Source organism: Neoarius graeffei, chromosome 10, assembly GCF_027579695.1.
Source record: "Neoarius graeffei isolate fNeoGra1 chromosome 10, fNeoGra1.pri, whole genome shotgun sequence".
In the NCBI taxonomy this organism is placed as follows: Eukaryota; Metazoa; Chordata; class Actinopteri; order Siluriformes; family Ariidae; genus Neoarius; species Neoarius graeffei.
In genome coordinates this window covers 703,401-727,500 of record NC_083578.1, presented here as the reverse complement: position 1 = coordinate 727,500, position 24,100 = coordinate 703,401, and the positions used below count along the sequence as shown (strand labels likewise).

General features: G+C 47.0%; 1 protein-coding gene across 2 annotated transcripts in view; it reads right to left on the bottom strand.

The window, feature by feature from the left end:
- The window catches only part of hmcn2 (hemicentin 2), a 90,629-nt gene that overhangs the window by 62,509 nt on the left and 4,020 nt on the right, over positions 1-24,100 (bottom strand). For both annotated transcript variants that reach the window (XM_060931033.1, XM_060931034.1), the window contains exons 2-19: positions 17,110-17,180; positions 16,756-16,914; positions 16,489-16,611; positions 14,957-15,128; positions 14,774-14,880; positions 12,874-12,994; positions 12,501-12,764; positions 11,587-11,731; positions 4,019-4,140; positions 3,721-3,848; positions 3,475-3,619; positions 3,096-3,208; positions 1,877-2,021; positions 1,616-1,775; positions 878-1,005; positions 644-805; positions 448-561; positions 92-288 (exon numbers count right to left, since the gene is read on the bottom strand). In XM_060931033.1, coding sequence (XP_060787016.1) covers positions 92-288; positions 448-561; positions 644-805; positions 878-1,005; positions 1,616-1,775; positions 1,877-2,021; positions 3,096-3,208; positions 3,475-3,619; positions 3,721-3,848; positions 4,019-4,140; positions 11,587-11,731; positions 12,501-12,764; positions 12,874-12,994; positions 14,774-14,880; positions 14,957-15,128; positions 16,489-16,611; positions 16,756-16,914; positions 17,110-17,180 — 2,576 coding nt within the window. The remainder of the gene's footprint in view (positions 1-91; positions 289-447; positions 562-643; positions 806-877; positions 1,006-1,615; positions 1,776-1,876; positions 2,022-3,095; positions 3,209-3,474; positions 3,620-3,720; positions 3,849-4,018; positions 4,141-11,586; positions 11,732-12,500; positions 12,765-12,873; positions 12,995-14,773; positions 14,881-14,956; positions 15,129-16,488; positions 16,612-16,755; positions 16,915-17,109; positions 17,181-24,100) is intronic.

Here is a 24,100-nt window from a genome sequence, read left to right as displayed (position 1 = left end):
GCCAGTGACTGTTCAGTGATTTGTCAGTAGCTGGTCAGTGACTGTTCAGTGATTAGTCAGTAGCCGGTCAGTGATTGGTCAGTAAACTCACCTGCATGCTGTTTATGGTCAGTTTCTGGCCAGCGAGCTGCAGGCTTCCCCCAGAGTTCACCTTCTGTCCATTTCTGTACCATGTGACCACAGGCTCAGGTACACCTGGTGCCTTACAGCTCAGTGTAACTGATGATCCAATGTGAGGGGTCATGATCTCTGACTCTGAGTGTGGCAGTGGGAGTAGAGTAGGCGGGGCTAAAACAATGGACAGGAGTAAAAGAGGCTCGTGATAGAAACATGTAAAATAATATACAGTAATAAACAATTAGAATGTAATGAATATGTTAATAATGTTTATTTGAACTGTTGAGTAAAGGAACTGATATAAAACTTAAAATATGGAGCAATACACACCATAAACGTTCAGCATGATGCTCTTCTGGTCCTGTCCTGCTGAGCTGGTTGCTGTGCAGACGTACTGCCCTGCATCCTGCTGCTGCACTCTGGAGATCTGCAGTGTCTTACTACCTTTAAATTAGGAAGTGACATCACCTTATTAACACTGTCACACTGGTGACACGGTGGTGATGATTATGTTTCTGCATGTTACCTGACAGGATACGAACACCAGAACTGAGCTGCAGCAGCTGTCCGTCTCTCGTCCAGATGATTTCAGGAGCCGAGTGTTTTTGCACATCACACTCAAGAGAGACCATATGACCTTCTACAGCATTCACTTCCTCTTCCTGCTGACCCACAATTCTCGGCGGCACTATGGACAGAGCACAGCAGTACAACTAAGACAACCAAAATGTGTGTTAATTACCTGATGTGTGTTAATTACCCTGGACGTGTAGACTGTAGGTCAGTGTGTTCACGCCCGCTGGGTTCTCAGCAATGCAGGTGTAAATGTTACTGTCATTCAGCTGAACATTTCTGATCTTCAAAGAGCTGGACGGCAAAACTGTGAACCTGTACACACACACACACACACACACACACAGTCCCCATTCTGAACCTCAGGATTCCCCCAGTCCACAGGAAACACTATCGGCTGTAGGGTGAGGGGTTGAGGTTAGCAGTCCGATGGCCACATGTGTCGTCTAACATTCAGCTAGCCCTAGCTAAGCTACACAATGGCGTTAACATCAAATATCTGCACAGCAGGAGGGAGTGATTGTTGTAGCAGGAGAGTCAAATCACAAAAACCTAAAAGACACTTTCAGTTATGATGTCAGAGCTCGTCCTGCCGGAGTCCCTGCTTTCACTCTGCACACGCTGTACATCTTCTTCAATCATTGCACGACAAGAACATAGCAAATACTTTTATAAGGGTTTATACAAGGTTTGTAATGGGTTTATATAATTTCTAGTGCGTGTGTATAGAGTTTATACAGAGTGTGTATAGAGTTTATACAGAGTGTGTATAGAGTTTATACAGAGTGTATAGAGTTTATACAGAGTGTGTATAGAGTTTATACAGTGTGTATAGAGTTTATGTGGAGCCTGAGGAATAGTTCTAATGACCTGTCACCACTCAACACAGTTCTTCTTACTACAATAGAAATAGAGTGAGGCCTACCAGGCAGTGACTGGTGGGAGGAGCTGTCCATTATGCCTCCAAGACACAGTGGGGGCGGGGCTTCCCTCAACTTCACATGGCAGGATGACCTCTGCCCCCTCCTCAACTGTGGTGTTAATGACCTCAGTGTGCTCATATGCTCCAAGGATACGGGGCTTTGCTGAAATAAAAATTTAAAGTTTAACTGTGTTTATCTGTCTCTCTCTCTCTCTCTCTCTCTCTGTCTGTCTCTATGCCTGTCTGTCTTTCAGCAGGTCTTACAGTGGACAGTGAGAGTGATCTCTCTGCGTGTTTGTCCTGCTGAGCTGCTCGCTGTGCACACATAACGTCCTGAATCTGCTGCAGTTAAACTGAAGATCAACAAACTCCCATCAGACTGCGGAGGAGAGGAGATGGGCTCCTCACCCTGAGAGAGAGAGAGATTTAATTAATCACAGCCTATTTGTACATCACTCCAGCCCTAATCCAGGTTCTACACTCTGTATGTTCTCACTCTGTGGTTCCTCTGATTTATAGCGTGATGAGTTCAGCAGTCAGACTTTAAACTAACAGCAGTCCTTCTGCCTCTGCTCAATAATCCATCATTTCCAACAACTCAGAGGAAAGATAAACATCCGAGGGCACAGAGGATCAGGACAGAGAGAGAGAGAGAGAGAGAGAGAGAGAGAGAGAGAGAGAGAGGTCAGAGAAAAACAGTGGGAGACACAGAGAGATAGAGAGATGGAGAGAGGGGGAGATAATAAGAGCAGGATGGATTTAAACAGCAATTCACATGAACTTCATACATGTTAAAGAAGGCTGTTCAAATAAACAAATAAATAAATAGATAAATATGATCAATCTGCAAATAGTGGAATGTTGATGGTCACTGATCTGAATTAATTGCTGTTAGATATCTGTTCAATCAGTGTGTTCAGTGTTGAGTGTCGAATGTATTCAGTGTTGAGTGTGTTGAGAGTGTTGAGTGTGTTTAGTAGGTTGAGTGTTGAGTGTATTGAGTATGTTGAGTGTGTTGAGTGTATTGAGTGTATTGAATGTTCAGGGTGTTGAGTGTGTTGAGAGCGTTCAGCGTTAAGTGTATTGAGTGTATTGAGTGTGCCGAGTGTGTTCAATGTTGAGTGTGTTGAATGTGTTGAGTGTGTTCAGTGTATTCAGTGTTGTGTTTTCAGAGTGTTCTGTGTTGAGTGTGTTCAGAGTGTTGAGTATGTTGAGTGTTCAGTGAATTGGGTGTGTTGAGTGCTCAGTGTTGTGTGTGTTCAGTGTTCAGAGTGTTGAGTGTTCAGTGTTGAATATGTTGAGTGTGTTGAGTGTATTCAGTGTTGAGTGTGTTCAGAGTGTGTTGAGTGTTCAGTGTTGAGTGAATTTGGTGTGTTGAGTGTTCAGTCTTATGTGTGTTCAGTGTTGAGTGTGTTGAGTGTTCAGTGTTGAGTATATTGAGTGTGTGTAGTGTGTTGAGTGTTGAGTGTGTTGAGTGTGTGACCTTGGTCCAGGTTATGGAAGGTTTTGGAATTCCAGTTGTTTCACATGGCAGAGAAACAGACACTCCTTCAGCAGCTTCATAATGAGCTGCAGCAGCCGAGATCACAGGAGGAACTGCAGAACAAATACACATCAGAACCTGGACCAGAACTCAGAACCCATAGCAGAACCCTTATCAGAACCTGTACCATATCAGAACTCAGAATTTATACTAGAACTCAGAACCAATATCAAACCCCTTATCAGAACCCAGAACCCATAACAGAACTCAGAACTTATACTAGAACTCAGAACCCATATCAGAACCTATATTGGAACTCTTATATAAAATGTGAAACACGTTCACTTTGAGTTGTGCCTCAGTGTGTCCTGCCCCTCACTGTGGATCTGCAGTGTGACCGTGACGTTCTCTGATCCTGCCACATTCACAGCAGTGCACATGTATTTCCCAGCATGCTCTGGTGCAGCTCTCTTCATGTGCAGACTGCCATCACTCCTGATGGAGATCCACTCGCTGCTCTGGACCTACAGGGTGCAAAAAACCCAGAACACATCAACCTGTTTCCCCTCCCACACACACACATGCGCCAGCAGGATGAGCTCAAGGTTTTAGAATTTACTCCTACCCTCTGTCCATTACGAGTCCAGATGATCTCAGGAAGTGGAGTTCCATCCATCAGCACACATGGCAGAGTGACAGGTTCACCAACTACAGCTATAACCTCAGATATGCTATGATCTAACATGGGGGGTGCTATATCAGCAATTTTACACACACACACACACACACACACACACACCATAAAGCAAAATGAGCGTTATAGAGACATGACAAGTGATAAATAAATTCAGAGTTAGCTTAAAGTAAAGTGTGTGTGTGAGAGAGAGAGAGAGAGAGAGAGAGAGAGAGAGAGAGTCAAAGACCTATGACACTGAAGTGTGTGTACGCTTGTCCAATTCCTGCAGTGCTCTGAGCCACACACTTGTATATTCCCTCATCTCTGGCAGAAACATGAAGAATTTCCCATGATGCATTGGTAGAAGACCTAAAAATTACACAGACAAATCATTTTGACACTCACCAGTACAGACACATAGGTGAACCATAAACCCTCATTTCTGACACCCTCAAAGTTTCTGACCCCCCCAAGGTCCATCTGTGATCTTTCTTAAGGCTGAAACATTCCAAGATCATCCTGATCATTTTCGCATAAGCACTGTACTTTACAAATGTATCATAATGTGTGTATAGCGCAGTGTGTATAGTGCAGTGTGTATAGCGCGGTGTGTACAGTGCAGTATGTATAGTGTAGAGTGTACAGTGCAGTGTGTATAGTGTGGTATGTATAGTGTGGAGTGTACAGTGCGGTGTGTATAGTGTGGAGTGTACAGCGCGGTGTGTACAGTGCGGTGTGTACAGTGCAGTGTGTACAGTGCGGTGTGTACAGTGTGGTGTGTACAGTGCGGTGTGTATAGTGTGGAGTGTACAGCGTGGTGTGTACAGTGCGGTGTGTACAGTGCAGTGTGTACAGTGCGGTGTGTACAGTGTGGAGTGTACAGTGCGGTGTGTATAGTGTGGAGTGTACAGCGCGGTGTGTACAGTGCGGTGTGTACAGTGCAGTGTGTACAGTGCGGTGTGTACAGTGTGGTGTGTACAGTGTGGTGTGTACAGTGCAGTGTGTATAGTGTGGTATGTATAGTGTGGAGTGTACAGTGTGGTGTGTACAGCGCGGTGTGTACAGTGCAGTGTGTACAGTGCGGTGTGTACAGTGCGGTGTGTACAGTGTAGAGTGCAGTGTGTATAGTGTGGTAAGTACAGTGTGGTGTGTACAGTGTAGAGTGTACAGTGCAGTGTGTATAGTGTGGTATGTATAGTGTGGAGTGTACAGTGCGGTGTGTACAGTGCAGTATGTATAGTGTGGAGTGTACAGCGCGGTGTGCACAGTGCAGTGTGTATAGTGTGGAGTGTACAGTGCGGTGTGTACAGTGCGGTGTGTATAGTGTGGAGTGTACAGTGCAGTGTGTACAGTGCGGCGTGTACAGTGCGGCATGTACAGTGCAGTGTGTACAGTGCAGCGTGTACAGTGCGGAATGTATAGTGTGGAGTGTACAGTGCAGTGTGTACAGTGGTGTGTACAGTGCAGTATGTATAGTGTGGAGTGTACAGTGCAGTGTGTATAGTGCGGTGTGTACAGTGCAGTATGTATAGTGCAGTGTGTACAGTGTGGCGTGTACAGTGTGGTGTGTACAGTGTGGAGTGTACAGTGCAGTGTGTACAGTGCGGTGCATGCAGTGCAGTATGTATAGTGTGGAGTGTACAGTTCTGTGTGTGCAGTGTGGTATGTATAGTGTGGAGTGTACAGTGCAGTGTGTATAGTGCGGTATGTATAGTGCGGTATGTACAGTGCAGTGTGTACAGTGTGGTGTGTACATTGCGGTGTGTACAGTGCGTTGTGTACAGTGTGGAGTGTACAGTGCGGAATGTATAGTGTGGAGTGTACAGTGCAGTGTGTACAGTGCGGCGTGTACAGTGCGGAATGTATAGTGTGGAGTGTACAGTGCAGTGTGTACAGTGCGGCATGTACAGTGCAGTGTGTACAGTGCAGCGTGTACAGTGCGGAATGTATAGTGTGGAGTGTACAGTGCAGTGTGTACAGTGGTGTGTACAGTGCAGTATGTATAGTGTGGAGTGTACAGTGCAGTGTGTATAGTGCGGTGTGTACAGTGCAGTATGTATAGTGCAGTGTGTACAGTGTGGCGTGTACAGTGTGGTGTGTACAGTGTGGAGTGTACAGTGCAGTGTGTACAGTGCGGTGCATGCAGTGCAGTATGTATAGTGTGGAGTGTACAGTTCTGTGTGTGCAGTGTGGTATGTATAGTGTGGAGTGTACAGTGCAGTGTGTATAGTGCGGTATGTATAGTGCGGTATGTACAGTGCAGTGTGTACAGTGTGGTGTGTACATTGCGGTGTGTACAGTGCGTTGTGTACAGTGTGGAGTGTACAGTGCGGAATGTATAGTGTGGAGTGTACAGTGCAGTGTGTACAGTGCGGCGTGTACAGTGCGGAATGTATAGTGTGGAGTGTACAGTGCAGTGTGTACAGTGCGGCGTGTACAGTGCAGTGTGTACAGTGCAGTGTGTACAGTGTGGTGTGTACAGTGTAGAGTGTACAGTGCAGTGTGTATAGTGTGGTATGTATAGTGTGGAGTGTACAGTGCGGTGTGTACAGTGCGGTGTGTATAGTGTGGAGTGTACAGCGCGGTGTGCACAGTGCGGTGTGTATAGTGTGGAGTGTACAGCGCGGTGTGCACAGTGCAGTGTGTATAGTGTGGAGTGTACAGTGCGGTGTGTACAGTGCGGTGTGTATAGTGTGGAGTGTACAGTGCAGTGTGTACAGTGTGGTGCATACAGTGCAGTATGTATAGTGTGGAGTGTACAGTTCTGTGTGTGCAGTGTGGTATGTATAGTGTGGAGTGTACAGTGCAGTGTGTATAGTGCGGTATGTATAGTGCGGTATGTACAGTGCAGTGTGTACAGTGTGGCGTGTACATTGCGGTGTGTACAGTGCGTTGTGTACAGTGTGGAGTGTACAGTGCGGAATGTATAGTGTGGAGTGTACAGTGCAGTGTGTACAGTGCGGCGTGTACAGTGCGGAATGTATAGTGTGGAGTGTACAGTGCAGTGTGTACAGTGCGGCGTGTACAGTGCAGTGTGTGCAGTGCGGTGTGTACAGTGCGGTGTGTACAGTGTGGTGTGTACAGTGTAGAGTGTACAGTGCAGTGTGTATAGTGTGGTATGTATAGTGTGGAGTGTACAGTGCAGTGTGTACAGTGCGGCGTGTACAGTGCGGCATGTACAGTGCAGCGTGTACAGTGCGGAATGTATAGTGTGGAGTGTACAGTGCAGTGTGTACAGTGGTGTGTACAGTGCAGTATGTATAGTGTGGAGTGTACAGTGCAGTGTGTACAGTGCGGTGCATACAGTGCAGTATGTATAGTGTGGAGTGTACAGTTCTGTGTGTGCAGTGTGGTATGTATAGTGTGGAGTGTACAGTGCAGTGTGTATAGTGCGGTATGTATAGTGCGTTATGTACAGTGCAGTGTGTACAGTGTGGTGTGTACATTGCGGTGTGTACAGTGCGTTGTGTACAGTGTGGAGTGTACAGTGCGGAATGTATAGTGTGGAGTGTACAGTGCAGTGTGTACAGTGCGGCGTGTACAGTGCGGAAAGTATAGTGTGGAGTGTACAGTGCAGTGTGTACAGTGCGGCGTGTACAGTGCAGTGTGTACAGTGCAGTGTGTACAGTGCGGAGTGTACAGTGCGGCGTGTACAGTGCAGTGTGTACAGTGCAGTGTGTACAGTGCGGAGTGTACAGTGCAGCGTGTACAGTGCGAAATGTATACTGTGGAGTGTACAGTTTGGTATGTATAGTGTGGAGTGTACAGTGCAGTGTGTATAGTGCAGTATATATAGCGCGGTATGTACAGTGCAGTATGTATAGTGTGGAGTGTACAGTGCGGTGTGTACAGCGCAGTGTGTACAGCACGGTGTGTACAGCGCGGTGTGTATAGTGCGGTATGTACAGTGCAGTATGTATAGTGTGGAGTGTACAGTGCGGTGTGTATAGTGCGGTATGTACAGTGCAGTATGTATAGTGCAGTGTGTACAGTGTGGAGTGTACAGTGCAGTGTCTACAGTGCGGCGTGTACAGTGCGGCGTGTACAGTATGGCGTGTACAGTGCGGCATGTACAGTGCAGTATGTATAGTGTGGAGTGTACAGTGCAGTGTGTATAGTGCGGTATGTATAGTGCGGTATGTACAGTGCAGTATGTATAGTGTGGAGTGTACATCGCGGTGTGTACAGCGCGGCGTGTACAGTGCGGTGTGTACAGTGCGGCGTGTACAGTGCGGCGTGTACAGTGCAGTATGTATAGTGTGGAGTGTACAGTGCGGTATGTATAGTGTGGAGTGTACAGTGCAGTGTGTATAGTGCAGTATATATAGTGCGGTATGTACAGTGCAGTATGTATAGTGTGGAGTGTACAGTGCGGTGTGTACAGCGCAGTGTGTACAGCACGGTGTGTACAGCGCGGTGTGTATAGTGCGGTGTGTACAGTGCAGTATGTATAGTGTGGAGTGTACAGTGCGGTGTGTATAGTGCGGTATGTACAGTGCAGTATGTATAGTGCAGTGTGTACAGTGCGGCGTGTACAGTGTGGAGTGTACAGTGCAGTGTCTACAGTGCGGCGTGTACAGTGCGGCGTGTACAGTGCGGCGTGTACAGTGCGGCGTGTACAGTGCAGTATGTATAGTGTGGAGTGTACAGTGCAGTGTGTATAGTGCGGTATGTATAGTGCGGTATGTACAGTGCAGTATGTATAGTGTGGAGTGTACATCGCGGCGTGTACAGCGCGGCGTGTACAGCGCGGCGTGTACAGCGCGGCGTGTACAGCGCGGCGTGTACAGCGCGGCGTGTACAGTGCAGTATGTATAGTGTGGAGTGTACAGTGCGGTATGTATAGTGTGGAGTCTACAGTTTGGTGTGTGCAGTGCGGTATGTATAGTGTGGAGTGTACAGTGCAGTGTGTATAGTGCAGTATGTATAGTGGGGTATGTACAGTGCAGTATGTACAGTGCGGTGTGTACATTGCGGTGTGTACAGCGTGGTGTGTACAGTGCGGAATGTATAGTGTGGGGTCTACAGTTTGGTGTGTGCAGTGCGGTATGTATAGTGTGGAGTGTACAGTGCAGTGTGTATAGTGCAGTATGTACAGCGCAGTATGTACAGCGCGGTGTGTATAGTGCGGAATGTATAGTGTGGAGTGTACAGTGCAGTGTGTACAGTGCGGCATGTACAGTGCGGAACGTATAGTGTGTAGTGTACAGTGCAGTGTGTACAGTGCGGCGTGTACAGTGCAGTATGTACAGTGCAGTGTGTATAGTGCGGCGTGTACAGTGCAGTGTGTGCAGTGCGGTATGTACAGTGTGTTGTGTACAGTGCGGTGTGTACAGTGCGGCGTGTACAGTGCGGCGTGTACAGTGTGGTGTGAAATGTGCAGTGTGTACAGCACGGCGTGTTTAGTGCGGCGTGTACAGTGCGGCGTGTACAGTGCGGTGCAGTGTGTACAGTATGGTGTGAATTGTGCAGTGTGTACAGCGTGGCGTGTTTAGTGCGGCGTGTACAGTGCGGTGCAGTGTGTACAGTGTGGTGTGAATTGTGCAGTGTGTACAGCGCGGCGTGTTTAGTGCAACGTGTACAGTGCGGCGTGTACAGTGCGGCGTGTACAGTGCGGTGCAGTGTGTACAGTGTGGTGTGAATTGTGCAGTGTGTACAACGCAGCATGTTTAGTGCGGCGTGTACAGTGCGGCATGTACAGTGCGGTGCAGTGTGTACAGTGTGGTGTGAATTGTGCAGTGTGTACAGCGCGGCGTGTTTAGTGTGGCGTGTACAGTGCGGCGTGTACAGTGCGGTGCAGTGTGTACAGTGTGGTGTGAATTGTGCAGTGTGTACAGCGCAGCATGTTTAGTGCGGCGTGTACAGTGCGGCGTGTACAGTGCGGTGCAGTGTGTACAGTGTGGTGTGAATTGTGCAGTGTGTACAGCGCGGCGTGTTTAGTGCGGCGTGTTTAGTGCGGCGTGTACAGTGCGGCGTGTACAGTGCGGTGCAGCGTGTACAGTGTGGTGTGAATTGTGTAGTGTGTACGGTGCGGTGTGTATAGTGCAGTGTGTGTATAGTGCAGTGTGAATAGTGCGGCGTGTACAGTGTGGTGTGTATAGTGTGGCATGTGCAGTGCGGCGTGTACAGTGTGGTGTGTATAGTGTGGCATGTGCAGTGCGGCGTGTACAGTGTGGTGTGTATAGTGTGGCATGTGCAGTGCGGCGTGTACAGTGTGGTGTGTATAGTGTGGCATGTGCAGTGCGGCGTGTACAGTGTGGTGTGTATAGTGTGGCATGTGCAGTGCGGCGTGTACAGTGTGGTGTGTATAGTGTGGCGTGTGCAGTGCGGCGTGAACAGGGTGGTGTGTATAGTGTGGCGTGTGCAGTGCGGCGTGTACAGGGTGGTGTGTATAGTGTGGCATGTGCAGTGCGGCGTGTACAGTGTGGTGTGTATAGTGTGGCGTGTGCAGTGCGGCGTGTACAGGGTGGTGTGTATAGTGTGGCGTGTGCAGTGCGGCGTGTACACGGTGGTGTGTATAGTGTGGCGTGTGCAGTGCGGCGTGTACAGTGTGGTGTGTATAGTGTGGCATGTGCAGTGCGGCGTGTACAGTGTGGTGTGTATAGTGTGGCGTGTACAGTGTGGTGTGTATAGTGTGGCATGTGCAGTGCGGCGTGTACAGTGTGGTGTGTATAGTGTGGCATGTGCAGTGCGGCGTGTACAGTGTGGTGTGTATAGTGTGGCATGTGCAGTGCGGCGTGTACAGTGTGGTGTGTATAGTGTGGCATGTGCAGTGCGGCGTGTACAGTGTGGTGTGTATAGTGTGGCGTGTGCAGTGCGGCGTGAACAGGGTGGTGTGTATAGTGTGGCGTGTGCAGTGCGGCGTGTACAGGGTGGTGTGTATAGTGTGGCATGTGCAGTGCGGCGTGTACAGTGTGGTGTGTATAGTGTGGCGTGTGCAGTGCGGCGTGTACAGGGTGGTGTGTATAGTGTGGCATGTGCAGTGCGGCGTGTACAGTGTGGTGTGTATAGTGTGGCGTGTGCAGTGCGGCGTGTACAGTGTGGTGTGTATAGTGTGGCATGTGCAGTGCGGCGTGTACAGTGTGGTGTGTATAGTGTGGCATGTGCAGTGCGGCGTGTACAGGGTGGTGTGTATAGTGTGGCGTGTGCAGTGCGGCGTGTACAGTGTGGTGTGTATAGTGTGGCGTGTGCAGTGCGGCGTGAACAGGGTGGTGTGTATAGTGTGGCGTGTGCAGTGCGACGTGTACAGGGTGGTGTGTATAGTGTGGCATGTGCAGTGCGGCGTGTACAGTGTGGTGTGTATAGTGTGGCATGTGCAGTGCGGCGTGTACAGGGTGGTGTGTATAGTGTGGCATGTGCAGTGCGGCGTGTACAGTGTGGTGTGTATAGTGTGGCGTGTGCAGTGCGGCGTGAACAGGGTGGTGTGTATAGTGTGGCGTGTGCAGTGCGGCGTGTACAGGGTGGTGTGTATAGTGTGGCATGTGCAGTGCGGCGTGTACAGTGTGGTGTGTATAGTGTGGCGTGTGCAGTGCGGCGTGAACAGGGTGGTGTGTATAGTGTGGCATGTGCAGTGCGGCGTGTACAGTGTGGTGTGTATAGTGTGGCGTGTGCAGTGCGGCGTGTACAGGGTGGTGTGTATAGTGTGGCGTGTGCAGTGTGGTGCAGTGTGTACAGTGTGGTGTGAATTGTGCAGTGTGTACAGCGCAGCGTGTTTAGTGCAGCGTGTACAGTGCGGTGTGTACAGTGCGGCGTGTACAGTGCGGCGTGTACAGTGCGGCGTGTACAGGGCTATATATATATATAAAACCCTCTGACTGGTAGCTGTTCTGATGTCCCAGCATCTCTTCGTCCTTCCTGAAGGTGAGTGTGAAGGGAAGGTCACTCTGTACACTGCAGTCAATTAACACACTGTGCATTAACACACCACGCAGCACAGAGGGCATCTCCACCACAGGAACGACTGAACATGAAAAAAACAAAAACACCAGGAGAAAGGGACATGAGAGAGGAAGCTCACACAGTAACAAGAAGAACAGAAAAAGAAGAACAACAACTTTATTTATCACATCTAAACTCAAACATTAAAATTCCTCTCTGTATTCAAACCATCTGAAGCAGTGAACACACACACACACACACACACACACACACACACACACACACACACACACACACACACACACAGAGCAGTGGGAAGCTATACTACAGCACCCGGGAACAGTTGGGGGTTGGGAACTCCCTCAAGGGCACTTCAGCCCAACCTCAGCCCAAGGCTGCCCCACATGAACTTAACCCGCATGTCTTTGGACTGTGGGCGAAAGTGGAGCACCCAGAGGAAACCCACTCAGACATGGGGAGAACATTCAAACTCCACACAGAAAGACCCCCGTCAGCCACTGGGCTTGAACCCACAACCTACTTGCTGTGAGGTGACAGTGTTAACCACTACACCACCAGTTTCAGTTTGCTAATATTTATTAACAAACTGAAGGAGAGGAGAGAGAGGAGAGGAGAGAGAGGAGAGAGAGGAGATAAAGGAGAGGAGAGGAGAGAGAGGAGAGGAGAGAGAGGAGATAAAGGAGAGGAGAGGAGAGGAGAGAGAGGAGAGAGAGGAGAGGAGAGAGAGGAGATAAAGGAGAGGAGAGGAGAGAGAGGAGAGGAGAGAGAGGAGATAAAGGAGAGGAGAGAGAGGAGAGAGAGAGTGGGGAGAGAAAAATGCTGGAAATCACCTGGAATAATGTTGGTGTATAAAACACTGGAGAGTCGATGGAAGTCAAATCCGCCTCCATCTTTCCCCTTAACTTTAATGAAAAAGCCTTCAGATGGAGTTTGTATCTCTGGAACATTCCATACTCCACTCACTCCTCCATCCACAGGAACAGGAAGTGACACGCTGAGCAGATCCTCACCACGCTTTGACACCAACACCACACTACTGAGCACACCAGGAGGGTTCAGACCTGAACATTTCAGAAGTACATGCACAGGAACACCTGAGGAACCACACACACACACACACACACACACACACACACACACACACACACAGAGTGTTGGAAATGAAACAGACCCACAGTGAGCTTCCTTCCGATGATCTTTCACCTCTGACGGGTCGTTCTCTGGTCCTGTTGAATTCAGTGACAACTGAAGTGGAGAAACCAGCTCTGAAGTCCAGGTTACTAACTCCAGTGACTCGGAGTGTGTGTCGCCCACTACACGCTACCTACACAAACATAACACACCTTACAGACACGTGTGTGTGAGGATGTTCAGTCATCCAGGTCATTGTGTGTGTGAAACAGTACAGGTTCTAGCTGTGTGTTTTATCAGGTATTTGAGGTTTTCCATCTGAACTCCTCTACGACATCTGTAATTCAACCATTTACACTGCTTTAGGACAACAATGTCCACGTGCTGGACAGAGACAAACAGAGGCCATGCTACAATACACCATTCCTGACCAGAGCAGACAGCAGAGGACTGACCACGCCCACATTACTGGAGCAGGTTCTCCATAAATAATAAACGCCACAAATCACTCAGAGCTTTCAGTCTTATTCTAACTGTTGGCTAAAATTCGACAGGCTTTAGGACCAGGCAGACGTAACTGAAAAAAATTCAAATTGGCTTGCTAATTACTAACTAATCTGTATGCTAATGTATTTAATTTTAAATTCATAAAATATTTTGCAGTTCAATTAATATTTGTTAATTCAGGCAAATTTGGCCTCAATGTTTTGTAAAATGTGTGAGATCATCAACATTATAACACGAATAACAAAATGATCATGACATCATGTCTAAAAATGCAGTTGTAGCATATTAAAGTGATATATACATTACATAGGTGCACTATACAGCCAAAAGTATGTGCTCCCTGACCGTCACACCCATATGTGGTTCTTCTCCAAAATGTTTCCACAAAGTTTAAACCACACAGTTGTATAGAACGTCTCTGTTTTCTGTAACATTCCAGTTTCCCTTCACTGGAACTCAGAGTACAAACCTGCTCCAGCATGCTGATGCTCCTGTACACACAGCGAGCTCCATGAAGACGTGGTGTGTGAAGGTTGGAGTGAAGAACTCGAGTGTCCTGCACAGAGCCCTGACTGAACTCAACCCCACTGAACACCTTCGGGATGAACTGGAACTGGCGCCTCAACATCACAATGTCAGGGTCTGACCTCACTAATGAACACACATCCAACAGCCACGCCCCAAAATCTAGTGGAGAGCCTTCCCAGGAGAGTGGAGCTCAATATAACAGTGAAGGGGACTCAATCTGGAGTGAGACATTCAACAAGCAAGGTGTAATAGTCGGGGGGGGGCACATACTTTTGGCCATAGTGTGTATAGGTACACTATATTGCCAAAAGTATTTGCTCACCCATCCAAATTATCGGAATCAGGTGTTCCAATCACTTCCATGGCCACAGGTGTATAAACTCAAGCACCTCGGCATGCAGACTGTTTTTACAGTTTGGAGCTGCCCCTCCTCTTCCAACATGACTGTGCACCAGTGCACAAAGCAAGGTCCAGAAAGACATGGATGACAGAGTCTGGTGTGGATGAACTTGACTGGCCTGCACAGAGTCCTGACCTCAACCCGATAGAACACCTTTGGGATGAATTAGAGCGGAGACTGAGAGCCAGGCCTTCTCGTCCAACATCAGTGTGTGACCTCACACATGCGCTTCTGGAAGAATGGTCAAAAATTCCCATAAACACACTCCTAAACCTTGTGGACAGCCTTCCCAGAAGAGTTGAAGCTGTTCTAGCTGCAAAGGGTGGACCGACGTCATATTGAACCCTATGGATTAGGAACGGGATGTCACTTAAGCGCACATGTGAGTCAAGGCAGGTGAGCAAATACTTTTGGCAATATAGCGTATATGTAGAACGGTGTAATGTTGTGTACACTGAATATTGTGACTAATGGCACATGGTGAGTTTCATTTGATGCAGTGATGCTGATCAAAAACATGATGTTAATCTGAGAGACCTTCAGTGTCCACAGTCCAGGACGAGGGTTCTTCAGGTTCACCACAAGAACAGAGTTTGGGATGTTCAGCAGCTCTCGCAGTCCCTGTCTCTCACCAACAATACGACCTGAAACACCAAGATTTAATCACTGACTCTCACACACACACACACACACACACACACTATAAATGAGATGAGTCACCCAGAGGGTCTCTAAGCTCGATGCGAGGTGTTGGACCACTCAGAGACACGGTCACCTCCTTAAGGCTGGGGTCAAAGGGCAACTCCCACCATCTCTCCTGACCAAGCTCATGGTCTGAAGAGAGCAAATGGACCTTCATGGCCCGCACGGTCTCCTCAACCCATTTTAGAACCTGAACAGACAAGACAACAGCACGAGTCATTTCACCGTGCCGTCATTACAGGAACAAACTGAGCTGAGACTTTATCATGGGAAGTGTAAACAATGAAAAAGACATTTCCCAACCTGCGCTGTGTTCAGAGAGAGTGTTCAGAGAGAGTGTTCAGAGAGAGTGTGTGTGCAGCGGTGGGTTAATACAAAAATTCAGACCTCAGAATTAGCGAGTGTTTGTCCACCACAGAAACACGTCTCAGTTACGTTTCAGAGCCACTGAGCAGAATTTAAATTTAACTGACTGGCTTTAAATTCACATCACATCAGATCCATAAACCTCAATCTGATCTCCAACAACTCCAAAACAATCTGTTCATGCACGTCAACATGTGACTCATCAGTGTGAACGCACTGATTCACTGATTCACTTTTCAATGATTCACTCAAAACAGCAAGTGTAAGTGCAGGAGGAGACACACTGAGACACGGTGTTCATGTCTGAGTGAAGAACCACACACTAAATGACTTTTACAGCCAGGAAGCTCTGATACACACACACACACACACACACACACACACCTTTTTAAGCACACACAGTGTATATGATGTGTGTGTGAGAGACAGCAGATCAGTGTATCAGTGTAAACATTATGATCCTTTTTCGTGTGAGTAGTTTATTTATTAGCGTTAATAACCCTTACACATCTTTATAAATGTAACAGGAAATGATGAAGTCAATCCAGCTGTGAGTTGCACATCTGGAGCTCCAGAGTATCCCTCAGTGTGAGAAATGCTGAATGAATCACAGGTCGTTTACTCAGCATTAGTAAAGGAAACAACAGTAATCCATACTGCGCGCACACACACACACACACACACACACACACACACACAGGAACCCCTCTGATCTTTAAACATAGAGACATAAAATTATGTTATGAAGGTGTGCGATCTCTCTCCCTCTCTCTGTCTCTCTCTCTCTCTCTCTCTCTGGGATGCCCTTGGGATCTGACTGCACATGTGTTTGTCATTACAGGTTTCCTCATCATAAAATCAAAGAGGAAGCAGCTGTTGTCAGCCTATACTATATATATATATATATACACATTATATATATATATATATATATATATATATATATATATATATATATATATAGAGAGAGAGAGAGAGAGAGAGAGAGAGAGAGTCTTTCTGTCTGTCAGTAAGTGGACACACACACACACACACACACACACACACACACACACAGATATTTCAGATGATTGGTGTGTAATAGGTTTACAGTAAGTGTGAATCAGTAAAATGTCACCATACCTTTAGTGTGTGTGTGTGTGTGTGTGTGTGTGTGTGTGCGTGTGTGCGTGCGTGTTTGTTACCTCATTAACTTGCTGTTTGTCCAGATGGAAGATCTGTCCGGAGCTCGTGGCTGCGATTTCCTCATACACTCTGTAACCAGGCTGAGAGCGATCACCACAGTCACCTGTTAACACAAACACAACCTACACACACACACACACACACACACACACACACACACACACACACACACACACACAGTGAGTGTGCAGACTACCCAGAGTGGTGTATGTTCATCATGTCCTTCTTCCAGGTGTGTATGGTATCCCATGATGCCGTGCTGTTACTTGGGACTGCCGGAGCTGCACCAGCTGCAGCACTTCCTGTTTACGTCTGTAATCTTTTGCTCGGGCGTCTGTAAAAACGTAAATAAAGGATCCAGGCAGAGAAACTTCCAAAGCTGAATGTATCGCTCCAACACTCATCTCCGGACAGTCACCTCCCCCCTGGGAAACACACACACACACACACACACACACACACTCATACAAACCAACCTATACACATTTAGACAGTTATGTAAACACAAATTTATATACACACTCAACTACACACACTTATACATCCTGTCGCCAAATTGTCATCTCCTCTTTGTAACACACACACACACACACAGAGTCAGGTATTGAAGGTGGACTGACCTGGACGAAGAGCTCCTGCAGGTCATGTTGAAATTGTTTGGGATCGCTGGTGATGGAAACAGGACCGATGTCTAAAACACACATCGTCACAGCAGCTCATTAAATATCAGGAATTATTATCCAGACAGGACACTTTTTCGATGTATAGAACATGTGTTCTAGTCCCTTCTAGCGGGTTTCATTCATTTGGTTCGAGAGCATGTAATATTGTTAGCATATCGTTTATCCTACGTGGATTACATCACTCTACCCAATGGAGAGTGAGCGTTGAATATGGTTTACGATATTGCACAGTTATCAAGACAACATGACGTCACACATAGGAGATGTAAAACTTCCACGCTAGCAAGCAACTGTGACAATTTGTAAACAAACATGGCCACCAGGTTTGCTTCATTGAATATGGAAGATTTTGAGAGAATTTTGAAAGAGAAAGATGCGCATGCGCTGAACACCCAAAAGGAATGTGTATGGATAATAATGAATGAATGAATGAACCCTTTATTGTCACTAGTCACAAGTACCAGCGAAATTGACCATCAACCTGTCCTTACATACACATACCGTACACACAATTGACAGAGGGGGAGCAGACAGGACAGGAAGACAGGGATGAAAAGAAAAAATACAGAGTAACATGAGGAGAGGGGAGGAGAAAATAGCAACCCCCACACTATGCTCCTGTGAGGAGTACAGTGTGGGAACATTAAAAAAACACCTCAGCACATAAGCACAAAATAACACAAGTACACTTTACAACATAGAAACTTGGGACTTGGGGGGGAGGGGAGGAGGTAGAGGTAACCCAGCGCAAGCAAACAGCCGTCCGTTCCTGCAGCCATGATGGCGCTAGTCACACACCCGCTTGTCACGCTGGGGGTAAAAGCGGCGACCATGGGAAGTGGGGGAAGGAATGCGAGAGCGTCTTACAGCACTGACCTTCAGGGGGAGATGTTGTCCCAGCAACGGCCTTGGCCAAGGCCAGTGCTGTCTGAGGGAGTCGAAAGCAGATAAGATTGGGATTGTTTGATCTTGGGGCGAGTAGACGCATTCTTTTACACGACCACTCTGTTTGTCCATTCTGGTCTCCGAATCAATCCATTTCCTTTGCAAAGCCGAAAGCTTCTCCATGATGTTATCCATGTTGCGGTTCAAATTCTGAATAGCCACAGTCTGAGTGCCGACAGCTCTGCCCACCGCTTCAATCATGTTGGGCAGCTTTATGGGGCTTTGGACAGTGGTCACCGTTTTCTGATTTCCTCGATAAACCAGGGCAATGCCTAATCCAATCAGCAAAAGTCCTGTAATCATGGTTCCGAATAGGTAGATGTCTTCAATGTCCTCCACAGAAAGAATCGCCAGGCACACGACCTGCCACTGCTCCCATGCATCCATCGTGTAGCCAGCTGCGAACGTTCCGGCAGGACAGGTTCCGGCAGGACAGGTTATTAATAAAATAATAATAATAATAATAATAATAATAATAATAATATTGGCTGTTTTTTTTCGTGGTCTATCAGATATATTCCATTGAGCTACTCATCTTCGACTCGTTCAGTATCATGCTAGCTGAACGGAATATATCTGATATACCACTCAACACCAGCCAATAGTATTTAATTATTTAAAAATCCTATTTCTGATTGGCTGATAGGTGTCATTATATCTACTCTCTGTGTGTGTGTGTGTGTGTGTGTGTGACACACAAATTTCACGAAACTGCGAATTAACAGGGCCCAGGGCTTAATTTGAGCCGGAACAAGATCCGGAACCTCCGTTGTCGGATCCGGCAGCTATTTTCATTTCATTCGGTGTTCCGGCAACTATTTAAATGGATCGGATCACCTCCGTGACCATCACAAAGGGAAAAAAAAAATCAAGCAATAAATTAAATAAATAAGTAAATAAAAATTTGTTTAGTGTTCGGTTTTGATTTTGATATCTGTTGTTGATTTCTCTCCTATGACATCCACAAAATCTATGCGAAAGGGGAAGAGGGAGGGACATGGGGTGTATACTTCCGCTCAATAGAACACTGGGTTTTTTGTAGCAGTTAGCTTGCGCTGTGGAAAAAATGGCAAAAAACCAAGAAAGCTTACTAAAATTTTTTAAATGAATTCTCCAACTTGTTTTGTAAACCCTTTATTTCTTAACTATTACTTGAATTGATTGCGCTTAGGGCGGCACAGTGGTGTAGCAGTTAGCGCTGTCGCCTCACAGCAAGAAGGTCCTGGGTTCGAGCCCCGTGGCCGGCGAGGGCCTTTCTGTGCAGAGTTTGCATGTTCTCCGCGTGGGTTTCCTCCGGGTGCTCCGGTTTCCCCCAAAGACATGCAGGTTAGGTTAACTGGTGACTCTAAATTGAGCGTAGGTGTGAATGTGAGTGTGAATGGTTGTCTGTGTCTATGTGTCAGCCCTGTGATGACCTGGCGACTTGTCCAGGGTGAACCCCGCCTTTCGCCCGTAGTCAGCTGGGATAGGATCCAGCTCGCCTGCGACCCTGTAGAAGGATAAAGCGGCTACAGATAATGAGATGAGATTGCGCTTATGTTTGCTGGCACTGCTTTTAAACTTGAAATATGCTTGAAATCCTAAGCTATGCTTTTAAATACCCTACTTAAATCCTTAAAATGATCCTTTAACTCATGTCTTGTGTGATATGATCTCCAATGGTGAAATAAACCGGTTGCGATATGAGTACAGTCTGTTATTTTAGAAGATAAATTTAATATATAATTTAATATATATTAATTATATATATTAATATATATATTTATTTACTTTCTTTATAATCTCAGTCAGATACACAAGCAAGATTAAGTCTTTACTCTGCTGTGTTTTATTATGGCCATCAATATATTGTAACCTGTGTTTCATTTGTTAATTGTTGATCCAGTTGTTGCCTTAACGCAGGGGTCTGCAATGGCTCGGGAGCCAGATGTGGCTCTTTTGGTGACTGCATCTGGCTCGCAGATGAATCAGTTCACATTGAGATCAAGAAGTACACCTCCATTTAATGAAAAAGTCAGTCAGCTGTCCGCAAAGCAAAGCCTTTTGACAAAGAACATGGCGAAAAGGGAAAAAAGGTGACTGGTCGGCTACCGTACATTTCAACAGGAATGGACAGAGGAATTCGCCTTTGTGGGGTGAGAGGGTTCTTCTTTGTGTCCAATAGGCCTATACAATGACAAGATTGCATCGATGAAACAATGAAATAAAGCGGCACTTCGAAACACGCCAAGCTACGTTTGCGTCAAAATATTCAGCGGGGGACAGGAGGAAGACGGCATGTCAAGAGCCTCTTCATTATGAAAAAGAATATATTACACTCAAATTGTTGGTCATACGTAAAAATGCATTTTAGTTGTATTCAGCGTCACTTTTTATATATGGCTCTCATGAAAATGTATTTAAAAATATGTGGTTTCATGGCTCTCTCAGCCAAAAGGTTCCCGACCCCCGCCTTAACGTATGTGTGGAGAGCGAGAGTGAACTTGAGTGCCTGTTTGGAGAACATTCTGAGCGTTGTCCATTGTTGTCCAGGATTTGATAACTGGTGCTGTTGCAATACATGTCATGCAATAGGCGTGTGTGCGTAAAGTTATAGTAAACCGCCCCCCCCGCCTTTTTTTTTTTTTGAGTCGCCAGACCCACCCACCTCCTGCGTTCCGGGACCTCCCACTTCACAAATTAAGCACTGACAGGGCCATATATTAGTCTCTCTCTCTCTCTCTCTCTCTCTGTCTGTCTCTCTCTCTCCTCTGTCTTGCTCTCTGCCTCGCTCTCTCCCCCCTCACTGTTTTATGGTGATGTGTCTCCAGGGCGTAAACACAATAAACACTACAGGAAGTACTCTCTCACACACACACACACACACACACATGCATTCCTGTGGGTGAAGTGACTTTGTAAAAGGGGGAAAGGAGGGCAGTATTTCCTGAGGGGGCGGGGCAGGGGTAAATGATGGTCTCGCCCGTCATCAGAGGGCCTGCATTCGCTTTAACTCTTCAGGTTCTCTTCAGTTGTTTACTTAAAAGTGAAGTGGGTTTTTAAACTAATCTCCAATCATGAACCACACTATATGGCCAAAGGTATGTGCACCCCTGACCATTGCACCGATATGTTTTTGTTGAACGACTCATTCCAGATTTATTCCCCTTCACTGTTATAATAAACTTCACTCTTCTGGGACAGATTTCCACTAGATTACAGGGCGTGGCTGAGGAGATTAGGCAATGTGTGACCAAGTCACTGTATCACAGTGTTACTGAATCACTGTTACTGAATCACTGAGTCACTGTATCATTGAGTCACTGAATCACTGTGTCACCAAGTCACTGTGTCACTGTGTCATTGCATCAGTCACCGAGTCACTGTGTCATCGAGTCACTGTGTCACTGCATCACTGTGTCACCGAATCACTGTCACCGAGTCACTGTGTCACTGCATCACTGAGTCACCGAATCACTGTGTCACTGCATCACTGCATCACTGTGTCACTGCATCACTGGGTCACTGCATCACTGGGTCACTGCATCACTGGGTCACTGCATCACTGGGCCACAGAGTCACTGTACCACTGCATTACTGTGTCGCTGAGTCACCAGGTCACTGTGTCAATGTGTCACCGAGTCACTGTATCAATGCATCAGTGTGTCACCGAGTCACTGAACCACTGCATCACTGAGTCACTGTGTCACCGGGTCACTGTATCACCAGGTCACTGTATCAATGCATCACTGTTTCACCGAGTCACTGTCCCACTGCATGACTGTGTCACCAGCTCACTGGGTCACCGGGTCACCAGTTCACTGTGTCACTAGGTCACTGTGTAACTGAGTCACTCTGTTACCAGGTCACTGTGTCATGACTGTCACAGGATCACCGTGTCACTGGATCACTGTGTCACCAGTTCACTGTGTCACTGAGTCACTGTATCAATGAATGCATCATGGTGTCACCAAGTCACTGTCCCACTGCGTCACCAGGTCACTGTGTCACTGCATCACTGCGTCACTGAGTCACTGCATCACTGAGTCACTATCACTGAGTCACTGCATCATGGTGTCACTGCTCAGTGATACATGGTGACTCGCTGTGTCACTGAGTCACTGTTTCACTGACTCACCATCACTGAGTTACTGTGTCACTGTTTCACTGAGGCACTGCTCAGTGATACATAGTGACTCACTGTATCACTGAGTCACTGTATCACTGAATCACTGAGTCACAGTATCACCGAGTCACAGTATCACTGTGCCGCTGAGTCACGGTATCACTGAGTCACTGTATCACTGGGTCATGGAGTTACAGTATCACTGAGTCACAGTATCACTGTCACTGAGTCACTGTGTCACTGTGCCACGAAGTCACTGTGTCACTGAGTCACTATCACTGCATCACTGCTCAGTGATAACTAGTGACTCACTGTGTCACTGAGTCACTATCACTGTGTCACTGCATCACTGAGTCACTGTGTCACTGCTCAGTCATACATAATGACTCACTGTGTCACTGAGTCACTGTATCACTGAGTCACTGTATCACTGCGCCACTGAGCCACTATCACTGTGCCACTGAGTCACTGTATCACTGAGTCACTATCACTGTGTCACTGCATCACTGATACATAATGTGAGTCACTGAGTCACTGTATCACTGAGTCACTATCACTGTGTCACTGCATCACTGATACATAATGTGAGTCACTGAGTCACTGTATAACTGAGTCACTGTATCACTGAGGCACTGTATCACTGAGTCACTGAGTTACTATCAATGAGTCACTGCATCACGGTGTCACTGCTCAGTGATACATGGTGACTCACTGTGTCACTGAGTCAATGTGATAGTGAGTCAGTGACACAGTGACTCAGTGACAGTGATAGTGACTCAGTGACTCAGTCACTATCACTGAGTCACTGTATCACTGAATCACTGAGTCATTCAGTCACTGTGTCACTGTATCACTGAGTCACTGTATCACTGAGTCATTGAGTCACTGTATCACTGAGTCACTGTATCACTGAGTCACTGCATCACTGATACATAATGTGAGTCACAGTATCACTGAGTCACAGTATCACTGTGCCACTGAGTCACGGTATCACTGAGTCACTGTATCACTGAGTCACAGTATCATTGAGCCACTGAGTCACTGTGCCACGAAGTCACTGTCACTGAGTCACTATCACTGTGTCACTGCATCACTGTGTCACTGCTCAGTGATAAATAGTGACTCACTGTTTCACTGAGTAGTCACTGTGTCACTGCATCACTGTGTCACTGCTCAGTCATACACAGTGACTCACTGTGTCACTGAGTCACTGTATCACTGAGTCACTGTATCACTGCGCCACTGAGTCACTATCACTGTGTCACTGCATCACATACATAATGTGAGTCACTGAATAACTGAGTCACTGTATCACTGTGCCACTGAGTCACTGTATCACTGAGTCACTATCACTGTGTCACTGCATCACTGATACATAATGTGAGTCACTGAGTCACTATCACGGAATCACTGAGTCACTATCACTGTGTCACTGCATCACTGATACATAATGTGAGTCACTGAGTCACTGTATAATTGAGTCACTGTATCACTGAGGCACTGTATCACTGAGTCACTGTATCACTGAGTCACTGTGTCATTGCATCACTGTCACCGAGTCACTGTGTCATCGAGTCACTGTGTCACTGCATCACTGTGTCACCGAATCACTGTCACCGAGTCACTGTGTCACTGCATCACTGAGTCACCGAATCACTGTGTCACTGCATCACGGTGTCACTGCATCACTGGGTCACTGCATCACTGGGTCACAGAGTCACTGTACCACTGCATAACTGTGTCACTGAGTCACTGTATCACCCCGTCACTGTGTCACCAGGTCACTGTGTCACTGAGTCATTGTATCAAAGCATCACTTTGTCACCGAGTCACTGTGTCACATAATCACTGTACCACTGCATTACTGTGTCGCTGAGT